Genomic DNA, 11915 nt, shown 5'->3' with positions numbered 1-11915 from the left:
GTCCTCCAAGCATTAGAGTGGAGTGTATGAAAACCTCAGTTGCATGCAATGAAAAGCAGATGTGCACTGTAGTTCCCAAATATTTACTTTAGAATAGACTGGTATTAATTTGTGCAAACGTGACATACAGGCGTTATTATGATGGCTTTTAGTTACCCACTCATCACTGTAAATAAATAACAACATCGCAAGTTTCCGTTTAACTGGGATTTGTGCATTCACACCAGTTGCTTCAAACATGATTAAGAAAATCATTGTTATTGGTCAGTGATTAAAGGTTCAAGAGATTCACATTTCCTTTTCAAGATCAGCATCTGAATCCAGATGATACATGAGCAGTTCAGATCTTGGCTGGTTGATCTGGACGGAGTGTGAGCCCGTCTGCCTCCAGGGTGTGATGTTCGGCACAGCGCAGCGTGTATGTCACAGACAGGTCGACGCATTGTGAATGAAGCTCTACATTCCCTAAGTGCCAACAGCACCGCTGCTCTAAATAGAGATTTTTAAATAGACAATAGTGTCTATAAATACTTCCTAGTTCTGCTCCATTTTGACTCTTGTGGAACTCCTCATGCAGTGACTCACACACCATTCCTGAACATGTGCTGTTATTTATTTTTAGATGCTTTGAGGATGATCTCTCGCATGGGATCAGATTCTCAGGCACACAGTGATCACATTCTCGTCTCGATAAACAAACCCACAGAAAAGATCCCGTTGGGTTGTTTTAGTCGTCTGAACACATTTTACAACACTCAAGGTGCATCATGTAGATGTGGTCTGACTGAATACATACATGGTCTAACTACATTAAGTTAAACAAGACCTTCTCTAGGTTTATTCAGAAGGTTTTTCTGGTGGCGCAGGTATAAAAACATTATTTTATATACAAAAACATAAATGCGGACATTCTGACAGATTATACCAATATTTATTGTTATTTGACAGATATACCTGAACCTACAACAGTCTACACTTTTGCATTGTACTGATAACATACTTATAGTTTGTGTTATTCAACTTTTTCCCCAACATTATCTTTATTGAGTTTTCACAATGTTTCCAAAATACATAAATGTACAGAAATAAGAGTGCTCTCACATCAAGGAAGACATCAGGGATAACTAAATTATTGTCCAGCATTTAAATTGTTCTTCCTTGCAAGTCAGGTATTTATGAGATAACATAGAGCAACACTTAGGTGAGAGTATAAGTATTAAAAAGAAAAAAAAGAAAAAAAAAACCTGAACAATAAAGGTTTCTCTGCCTTATCAGGAGTTAGCCCAGGTTATTTCACTATTGTGCGTGGATCAAAAATACAATTTAGATGTACAATTCACACAGAATAAAGAAATCAAATATCAAAAGAAAATAAATTATTTTGGATCACTGCAAAGGACTACCGACACCTACGCCTCGTCAGCTTGATTCCCCACATTACTTAAATCCACACTCCCCATATATTCCATAAGATGACCCCAAATGTTTTGAAATAGTGGTAGTTTTCCTTTTATAATGTAAGTTATCTTCTCCATAGGTAAAGTTGTGGATATTTCCTTAACCCAGTTGATGAGTTTTGGTTTACTGGTACTCCTCCATGAGAGTGCTATGACTCTTTTTGCAAGCAGTAAACATAAATCCAGGAAAGTGATTATTTTTCTAGACATGTGATGTCTATCAGGATATAACCCTAGAATAAATAGTTTAGGGTCAAGAACTAATTTTATACCTATAGTCTCCATCTCAAAACTGTGAAAGAACGTCCCCTTCTCCTCTCCACACCTGATACACGGGTCTGGGATAGTATCGTTATACTTACTAAGCTTTTCTGGTGTCACATATGTCCTCATTAGCCAATTATATTGGAGTACTTTGAGACGAGTATTGGTAGTTTGTGTTTGTGCTTCAGCACACACTTTTTCCCAGTCCTCGGAGGGCAAGTCCTCCTTTAAATCTTCCCTCCAGGCATCAAGTTTCCTTAAAGAAGACTCAGAGGATCCCTCTGCTAACATGTTATATAGTTTGGAGATAATTCCCTTCCCATAGCAATCTTTTTTCATTTCCATTTCCAAAGTGGACAACGGGGGGATCGACAGTGTTATTCAACTTAACGTAGTGCTAATACACAGTGCCTGATGTGTTGCACAAATATCGTCATCATAAAACTACAGTATGCCACCCTGCTGTAGCGACCTACCTCTCTCCCTCTCTCTCCCCTTCCTGAAACACACATACCCCATACCCCATCTCCTACCTGCCCAGAACTGGATTCTCTTCCCCTCTCCCTCCCCCACACACCTACATGCACACTCCTATGAACTCAACTGAACTGAATTGCATTCACTCCCACACTTTAAGCAGAGACTTTATTTAAGGAAACAATCTGCATATTTACGTTTAATTTAAGTTCTGTGAATTGACTGTTTTACCTCCTGATTTATCCTGCTTGATCTGATTAATTCGTTGATGCTGTTTTGATGATGATGATGATGATGATGATGATGATGATGATGATGATGATGATGATGATGATGATGATGATGATGATGATGATATTGATGGCTTTCTGATTGAAAATAAGAATCTTTACTTTACCATCCTTAACCTCCTTGAGTTTGATGTGTTTGATTTTGGTTGATTATGTGATGTGACTTGTGTAGCAGGGAAGCGAGCTGCTGGGTTTTCTCTCCCTTATGAATTAATCTTTTACGTAACATAGAAATCATAATATAAAAGTAACAGTTTGAATTTACTATTCTGCTGTCTGGCGCCCAACCTTTTATTCTATTTAGGGAGAGGCTTCTACGCTACACTGCACTGATATTGACATGTGACAAATAAAACATTTGAATACTCAAACCATCAATGTGACATCATTGTTGTTTCTTTCAGTCTCACATCTTGGCCTCAGCTGAATTGTTCACTTCACATGACACATAAGTCCTGAACAATTTAAACTTCAATGTTAAAATGTTCCACTGGACCTTTCTAAACTCTGGTCAAGCTCAATATTTTAATTGGACATAAAACATGCAAGCATGACCAAAAGCAACACCTGCACAAATTATTCACCACCACACCCTATTAATAATATGAGCTCATCTGACAGAGCCTAATTGCCTGCTCGCCAGCTTTCACAAGAACACTTACAAGAACAGGGGAGGCTGTTATTTTCTGATGCAGGGAAGAAAATGGATCAATGAGTCTGCACTGATCAAGTTTGTGTTTCACTGAATCAATTTAGCACTCAGTGATCTGTATCGTATGCATTAAGTACAAGCTATGAGAATTATTTTTAGTAATGGATGCTGGAAGTAGCAAGGCCCTTTCTTTTTGGAGGATATGGCTGTTGTTATGTAATTTCCTACGATGGAAATCAGGTGGCAAATATACACTAACCTACTACAAAAACAGCAATTTCCCTCAGCTGAGCACAGCAGGTTTTGGTCTATTTTCCTTTGTGGTTTAACAGACGTTTGACATTTTGGCAGTATTTACAGCACAGGAGGGAGTATGTGACTTGAGAAACAACAGAGTCCCATGTTTATTGTATAATGAGTGAATACATCACCAGTGCAGCACTGCAGGTCACTGATGCCCATTTTAAGTTTCTTGACTGTTGCTTTACAATGTCGTCTGACTGCACACTGTACAATGATGGAAAATTACCACTCCTTTTTTTTTCTCTAAATGTTAGCTCCATGAGTTTCCACAAGGTTTTTTTGTATTGTGGTGTGGATGAATTATTGAACAGGAAAAATGTAAGATCTGACTGTTACTTTGCTGTTTACTGCTCAGCTTAGCTAACACTTAAACAAGTAAGAGATGTTGTAAGATGATGTAAGAGATGATGTAAGAGAGTAAAAAATGATGCTTGATGGTGTTTTCATGTCATGTCTTGTCATTTTTTTGTAATCACACATTTGGCTGAGGTTGATGGTGCAAATTTCCACACAAGGACAGAGTTGCTAATGTTAACCTAAAGCACCGACAGGTAAGTAGATGTGCTAATCAAGAACAGGGCTTTTTATGTGCTAAAATAAAATAAAATAAGCCATCCAAGAATTACTATAGACTGGTCAGCCAGACATGCTGGCATGTGCCTCATCTGGATTGGACATTGTAATAGCATTTCTACCATTTAGATCACCACCAAACTCTGTTTTTTGATAATAAAAAAAAAGTCACAGGTAAATGTGTGTGAAGTGCATCAACTACAATTCCCATCATGCATTTCAGCAAGAGACATCCAATCCCTGTGGTTAAAATCTGTCACATGGGAGAGAGCTGCAGATGACAGTGTTGAGAAAACTGAAAACACACTGTATTTTAATTATGGGTAATTTGATAGAATTCAGCTGCTTTGGTTACTCATTTTACTCTTGACTCAAACATAAGAGCATTTTGAATTCCCTACCTCTCATGAAATAGGATTTTCAGCCTTATTAACTAAGCTTTAGACTCTTTTCTGAGCGCATTAAGCCTTTTTGCTCTTAGCTGCAGCTTATGTTATGGCTGTCTACTCATCTTCATGTCGATAACATTTGCCTGAGACAACAAATACTCAAACCCCAAAGAAACATTGCTAAATAAAATCTTGATTCAGTTGTGTCAGATTCACCCATGCACTTTCCCAACAAATACAACAAAACAGTCATTTTTTATGTTGTATTATTATTGTTTATCAGTCTGGTAAAAATCTTAAGGGTCCCGTGGTGTGTTGACTCATGATCATTTGTCCTGAAAAAGCGATAAATCAGATGATCACAATGCAAAGTTTACAAGCTGAACAATTAGATGTATAACAGATGACTGCATTCTCTAGAGTCAAATAAGGCGTAAAGTAAATATCAGAACTGCATGTGCTCTGTAAGTGCTGTCTTTTAAGGTACACCCTTCTCTCCGATGAGACTTTGACAACGCTCTGTCTCAGAGTCCACCTTAAAATGTCCAGTCATTTTGGATTTGTCCTGTGAGAAATTACACATCTCTCCTGGATACAAAACATCTGGACAACAACAGGCTCAGAGGAGTTTAAAGTGAGGCAGCTGTGAGGGAGTGCAGCAGACAGACTGATTCCTTCAACATGAATCCTGCTCTGCTGGTGTTGGCGCTGCTGGCCACGGTGGCAGCTCAGTCTCACGACCATCACGACATGGGATGGGTCAACGGCTACCGCCAGAGCTTCAACTTCCAGTGTCCCCATGGAGAGGTCCTCGTGGCCATCAGGAGCTACTTCAGCGAGGCGGAGGGCTCGGACCGACTGTGGTCGTTTGAGTGCCAGCCCACACCTGAGAACATGGGGGAGCCCAGCGACTGCTGGTGGGACGACATCAGCCGCGCTGGATTGGAGTGGTGGGTCTTCTGGCTTATGTCAGCACCTGTTGTCTACTTTATCTGACATTTACAGCTGTGAGCCGGCGTTCGCTGCAGGAGGCACATCTGTTCAGGGTTTAGAGTGAAACCAGGGAGTGTGGCCTGCATTTACATTAACCAGACAGTACAAGGGTTTTATGCAACCTTTAAGCTCAATTAATTCAATTTTTAACGGGCCAAGCAGGTCCAATCTCAGGAGCTGTCAGCATGAGACAGGGTGGGGCATTGTGGGATGGATGCAAACAACCCTCTTTGATGGACTGTAATTTGTGACTGTTGTTTTTTTCTTCAGTTAATGGTCCCACGACTTATAGCATTACAGCCTGTCACGGCCAATTAGGATTTAACCGCTGAAGATGCCAATGAATGACACAGAATGATAAACAACAGTTCAAACAAAAGAGATCAATAAATCAGTCATCTGGGAATGTCTGAGTCATATTACTCGTGTGCAGTAGGGCCAGAAATAACACTCAGACTTTTTTTACTCTGCACAGTAGCTGTGAGCATGTGTTGATTGTTGATTGTCTTATTAAGGATGCAAAACTACATTTAGGGAGGACATTTATGACAGACACATCCTAATGACGCACACTTAGACTATTTCCTGTTCCAACCAATAGGAAGAAGTAGATGACAGACAAAATGCCTTTAACTTATTCCATCACTCTGGTACATACTTTGTCCAACAACACAGGCTCATAAAGGTCAACATCGACTGACAACATACAAGGTCTGTGTGGCTTTTTCTGTGGAAATTGTTGTATGAACAACACACCGAGGTGACTGGGTGACCTCCTGACCTCATGCAGAACACATAAACATAAATACAGCTGGAACCAGTGGATGTAATCGGTCAGTTGAAGACCACATTACCCACAAACAGCACTATAGTTACAACCCCTGAACAAAAACGAACAAGTATTGCAGTAAGTTTTGTTTGTCTTATTTTCTGCAAGATTGCCAAAGCCTATTTGAAAATCCATTTGGTCTACAAAATGTCAAATACTATACAGACGTAAAAAAAAATAATAAATAAACATGGCACATGTATGCATTTTTAATATGCATCTGAAGAACATTTACATCACTGTGGTGCAAGTGCAACAAAACTGTTCCATTAAAATCCAATCCGGGTTTATCATCATCATGTATAATGGTGATGAATATAAAGAACTTGATAACCTTGTCAATTTTCAAAATGTAGATTATGAAGGAGAGCATAAACCTATATTACTAAACAATTCACATTGTAAATGTAATGTAGGTAAAGGGCTTCCTATTGAGCGGCGTTTTTGAAATCCTTCATCATCTAAGCAGCTGGAAACAAATTGTCAGTGATAAGCTTAGATGTGGCTCTCCTGTCTGACAGTGTTAAGTCAACCAGCATCATCTAGACAAAGAATGGGCGAACTTATATCCAATCACTGATTCACATTGTTAATGGGGCCCCTTAAGATAGGCTTCCCACTGAGGTGTCATTGCAAATTGTCCATTGGTATTGTAAGGGGGAGACAGCGGCAGTTTGAGATATTGCAGTGTCTTCACGTTTGTCAGCCCTTGGGGCCACCCCTCATCATAACTGGGGCCCCAAGCTGTTATTGCCTGTTGTGTCTCGGCTCGCTCATGGTGAATCACTATGGGATCCCCTTTTAAAACAAGAATAGGTCAAACTCAACAAATAAAACAGCAGCCGATAGGATAATTATAAATCCTCTGTCTCATTTTGATTTAACCTTCCTGCTTTGTAAACCAAATCTTTTGAAGGATGCTGCATCTCTGTTGTGTAAAAGGCCTTATGAAGTGGAGATTTATGCAGAGTAGCTTATAGCTACAGTAGGCTACCATATGGCATCCAGCAACTTCCATGTGTTAACGCTACCTAGCTTAACTGACGAGCTTGCTAACATGATCTGTGTAGCTACTTCGAGGTAAGGTAATATGTTATGACCATATGATTTTTTGAACACAGTTTGAGCCAAGAACATGGCGATTAGGCCTACATCTTAGCATGCTCCCTCCCCTCCCTATATGAATGACCCGAGTTCTGAAACAAATAATTGTCCATGGATGCATCCAAAAATAATTCCTAAAATTTAACCTGCAAACCTGCAAACAATGAGTGTGAGACTAGATAGTAAAATAAGCTACGTACTAGTTTGTTCATGCTAATGCACTTAAACAAGGTTTTTTTTTTTTTGCTCAGATTTTCCAGATGTAAAAAATGAATTGTGACCCCTGTTTTCTCATTCAGGAACAGTGCCAGGCCCTGGGTGAGCCTGTATGAATCATTTCACTGACAATATATGAAACAGGTTTTCCTCCAGCAAACTTTCACAAGATGAATCGAACAGGTTGTGTCAGTGGTCCTACAGTTATCACATTGTACTTTACAGGCCACATAAACTACAGCATTTCCTGAAGTGTTGCAACACGTCACTCAGATTACGCAAGAGAAGAGGAAAAAATGAGGAATGTTGTCAAGGTTATCTTTTACTTCCTTCTTATGATCAGCTTCCCTTACACTGCCAGGTAATCTTTTCATTTTACACCACAACCTCACATATAATATGTTTGACTAACTGAAATGTTGATCTAATTAAAGGACTGGGATCAACCTTTAGAGATCCTGTTTAGAGGGAGAATAGCGGCCTGCCATCTTTAAGTATACAACAGCTTGAATCATACGACTAACTCAGCTCACTCTGTGTATTTTCTGCTTCAGATGACTTTCTCCAGGTTGGAGAGCAGAACACGTTTGAGCTCTCCAGATTTATTCCTAGTTGAGCTTGGCTGCACCCTGCTCACTGATTCAAAGACAAACACTGTCAACACTATGCCGCTGCCACGCCTGCCTCCCTTTAACACAGCTGTCTGTTTGAATTATACCGGCTAGGACATTACTCTGCAGGGTAACTACCACCATTGGCTGAATGGCTGAAGGCTGTGCCCGTGTTGCCATGACAGATGTCTATGCATGCTGCAGCCCCTGCTGCTTGGACCTGGTATTCTTGAATGTGTTGTGGTGACAGCAAAGTGTATGGGCCGTAAACAACCTGCGCAGTCAACACGCCAGTATTTACTTCAAATGGTCAACATTTTCTCCTTGTCTAAAAAGGTTTTTTCAAACATTTAACCTCCCAAAAACCCTTCAAACTTTATTTTTATACTTTTGTTTATACTTAGGCAGAGGATTGGAATGGAAGCATAAATGATTTCATTTTACATGTTTCCTTCATCATGAATTATCAGTGATTGTAACATAATGCTTCTTGTGTCTTTGCAGGACTTCAACTTGTACCCGCAACGGTTTGGTGGCAGGTGTGCAAAGCAAGTACTTTGAGTCTGTCCTTGACCGGGAATGGCAGTTCTACTGCTGCTACTACAAACGCCGCTGTCCCTACTCCTGCATGTATGTTCTCACAGAAACATAAATATGTTCAATCATCAACAGTTTGACATAGTGGGAGATACATTTACTCACTCAGAGTTGGATGAAAAGATTGATCGATCTGTGGGGATCAGGAGACTGTTGACTTAGCTTGGTGACACAGAAAAGAGCCAGCAAGAGAACATAAACATGACCACCTAATCAAATAATCCAACACCTGTAAAACACTTCACTTTCTGTAGTGATGACATTACAAGAGGTGTTGGTAAACAGGCAGTTAGCTGTGTTCATCTTTTTGTGCTAAGATGAGCTGAGCTATCCTTTTCCTGACTGTAGCTTCATGTTCAGCATACAGACATGTAATGAGGGTGCTATCAATCTTTTCATCTAATTCTCTAAGTCTGCTTCCTAAAAGCTCAAAATACTCTTTAGGAGACTTGCCAAAAACGTTTTTCCTCAAACTCTTGTTACTTCTTACAGGAAGACCAATGACATTCCTGAACACCACAGAGAAGAGGCAGAGCTGGTGATCCCTAGTTATGGCTACTTCATCCGGGGGGCCCAGACCACCTTCAGTGGGGTGCTAAGGTTTGTTCAAAATATCTGTGTTTTTTTTTTCTTTTTTCTTTTCTGAATAAGTTCTGATCCCATGTGGCAGTGGTTTGGATCTAAAAATCAAACCATAAATGTTGGGATTTTCTCATGGCCAAGTTGGGAGAAAAGGTCTTTCAAGTGAGGCCAATGGGACCAGAATTTATAGGCAGACCATACGAAGAACAAAGAATCAGTAGAATTTGGTCATTTATAATTGTATGAACTGACAAGACTTTGTCTCTGTTTCAGAGATCGGCAGTGGAAGTACATCCTGTGCAGAATGACAGACTTTGACTGTGACTTTGAGAATTTATAGATATGCACGCAGCATTTTTTTTAACCAATTCATAAACAGTTCTAACTGAAATACACATTTACTCTTACATTTAAACAAAAACACGACACTGACATTATACAGAACTGACATGGTGACTATTTTCATTCATGTATTTTCTTTTAATAAATGAATAAACCACAAGCATCGCTGTTTTTAATTTTTAATTTTTTAAGTATAGCATCATGTAAAGGAAACTGTCAAACTAAACATCAACACACAAAGTCCACAGGGGATCTGGGCTCCACCAGACGGCTCAAGTGTTTTCATAGTAGAAAGAGGAACTGGAAGTCCTTTGGCAACACGCGACCACAATTTCTTTGGGGTCACATGACTTTGATTGCCAAAAAACAAGGTTCACATCGCTTTGTGCTTCAGTGAGTTGCAGGGTGTGACTGATTATGACGATGTGTTGGAAAAAACACTTGGAACAATTGCGTATGTGTTGGAAGAGATGAGAGGCTCTTTGAGAATCAATGGCAACAGGAGCTTTAGCAGGAAATGTAATGTACTCCACCTGCTTTCACTTGACTTCACAACTCTCCTTTCTTAAAGTGTCTTGTTCAGTCCGGCAACTACAGCAGTATACTGAAGTGAACTTCAGGTGATTTAAAATTACGTTTTTTTTGGTGTGTTCATTCATTCTGGATTTTTTTGTTTTAGTTTGTTGACATGTTGCCAAAAAGCATTTTGCATTATGTAAGATCAAATAACAGAGTAGGCCTACATGATATTTAAAATGAAATGTAAGCAAAGCATTGAAGTATTAAGCAACTCAATACTTCCCTGACGTTCTCTTGGGAAAGGTTGTAGAGAGTTTAAGCCTTCCAACAGCACAGAGAGGATGAACTCAGCCATGATATCAGCAGCTCCTTGGGGCTCAACTTGGCTGAAGGTAATATCAACACTACTTTACAGTATATTGCCACAACACAAAGCTGGAAGAAAGAGTATGTTTGTATGCTCACATGCTGTAGAAGGGCCTGAAATCAGGGATTACCATATCAACAGCAGTCAGGGGGGAAATCTTGTGTCGTCAAAGTAATTATTATAAAGGAATAGTTCAACTGTCCCCAAAAATACACTGCTAAATACATTGAAAACAGGTTGAGGAAAAGACTGACTCTAATAGTTGTCTGCTGAACACAAGGCTAGAATCGCAGCAAGTTAGCATCTCTTGAAACTTAAACTCTTTAAACTTACCAAGCGATAAGGCAACTGTTTTGTTTTTTTGTTTTTATCTCAACACAGAGCTGTTTTCCACTGCGTTCTGTATTTATGCTCTATTAAATTAACTATCTAATAGTTTCAGTCGTTTCCTTAATGACCAGTTGAAGTGGTTCAGGCATCTGATAAGGCTGCCTCCTGGGCACCTCTTTTTGGAGATTTGCCGTCATGTCCAGCTGGGAGGAGACCCCGGGGCAGACCCAGAAATCGCTGGAGGGATTACATATCCCATCTGGACTGGGAACGCCTTGGATCCCCAGGAGGCTCTGGAAAGCATTGCCAGAGAGGGGAGTGTCTAGAACCTCCTGCTTAGCCTTTTGCTACTAAGACCCAACTCTGGATAAGAAGGAGATAATGGATAGATAGATTCATGGATTTTTTCTTCACTGACAGAATAATGGTTTTAACTTTCACATCTAACTTTCAACATGAAAGTGATCTGATTTTCCCAAAATGTTGAACTATTTCTCCAATGAAGTTTTAGACTTCATGGTTACTTGATGGTTAACAACAAGTGAGAAACACAGGTTTGTATTGTTGCATCAAAGTTTCTTTTTGATTTTGGAAATAGGAGCTTGTTAATTTTCAACCTGGGCACAAGTAAGGACTGCATGTTTTGTAGAACATGTAGAACATTTTCCTTACGGTTTTCTTTTAATTTGACTGGCATTAAACATTTTATCTCATTTTGTTTAGAGCTTCATTAAATTATTGGCTGTGGTTTCCCTAAGAAATTTAATAAGTGTCTCTTTCCTACTACATCAGAGAGTGTGTCAATTTAGGATAGGCAGTCACAAAACAAATACGGAAAAATAAAGTGTCTAGCAGCCACTTTGCACTTCTCTTCATTCTACTGATTTTCTACTGGACAAGCACCATTTCTTTACCAGCTTCAAAGTGCTGTTAAAATCTATTGAAAGTTAATGGAGTGGACTGGTTGAGGGTCAGCAAGCGCGCTGCGCCGTCTTGAAAAGAGCTGGGGACCGGGCCAGA

General features: G+C 39.7%; 1 protein-coding gene across 1 annotated transcript; it reads left to right on the top strand.

Annotated features, from left to right (window-relative positions):
- The first annotated feature begins 4956 nt into the window (after positions 1 to 4956).
- dpt (dermatopontin) lies at positions 4957 to 9839 on the top strand. The gene is made up of 4 exons (XM_085773656.1): positions 4957 to 5355; positions 8663 to 8788; positions 9248 to 9355; positions 9611 to 9839. Exons 1-4 carry the CDS (start codon positions 5087 to 5089, stop codon positions 9675 to 9677), a joined length of 570 nt encoding a protein of 189 aa, XP_085629782.1. The 5' UTR covers positions 4957 to 5086; the 3' UTR covers positions 9678 to 9839.
- The last annotated feature ends 2076 nt before the right edge of the window (positions 9840 to 11915 follow it).

This window comes from Trachurus japonicus, chromosome 4 (genome assembly GCF_045865225.1).
Source record: "Trachurus japonicus isolate A0001 chromosome 4, Traja_1.0".
NCBI classification, from domain to species: domain Eukaryota; kingdom Metazoa; phylum Chordata; class Actinopteri; order Carangiformes; family Carangidae; genus Trachurus; species Trachurus japonicus.
The sequence above is the reverse complement of the archived record's forward strand: the minus strand, read 5'-3'. Positions and strand labels throughout refer to the sequence as shown.

Bases quoted from the DNA above. Each gene is read 5' to 3' on its own strand.
- dpt (XM_085773656.1), top strand. From the start codon at position 5,087: ATGAATCCTGCTCTGCTGGTGTTGGCGCTGCTGGCCACGGTGGCAGCT. The intron at 5,356-8,662 runs GTGGGTCTTCTG...GTGTCTTTGCAG, and splicing joins AGCCGCGCTGGATTGGAGTG to GACTTCAACTTGTACCCGCA. The intron at 8,789-9,247 runs GTATGTTCTCAC...TACTTCTTACAG, and splicing joins CGCTGTCCCTACTCCTGCAT to GAAGACCAATGACATTCCTG.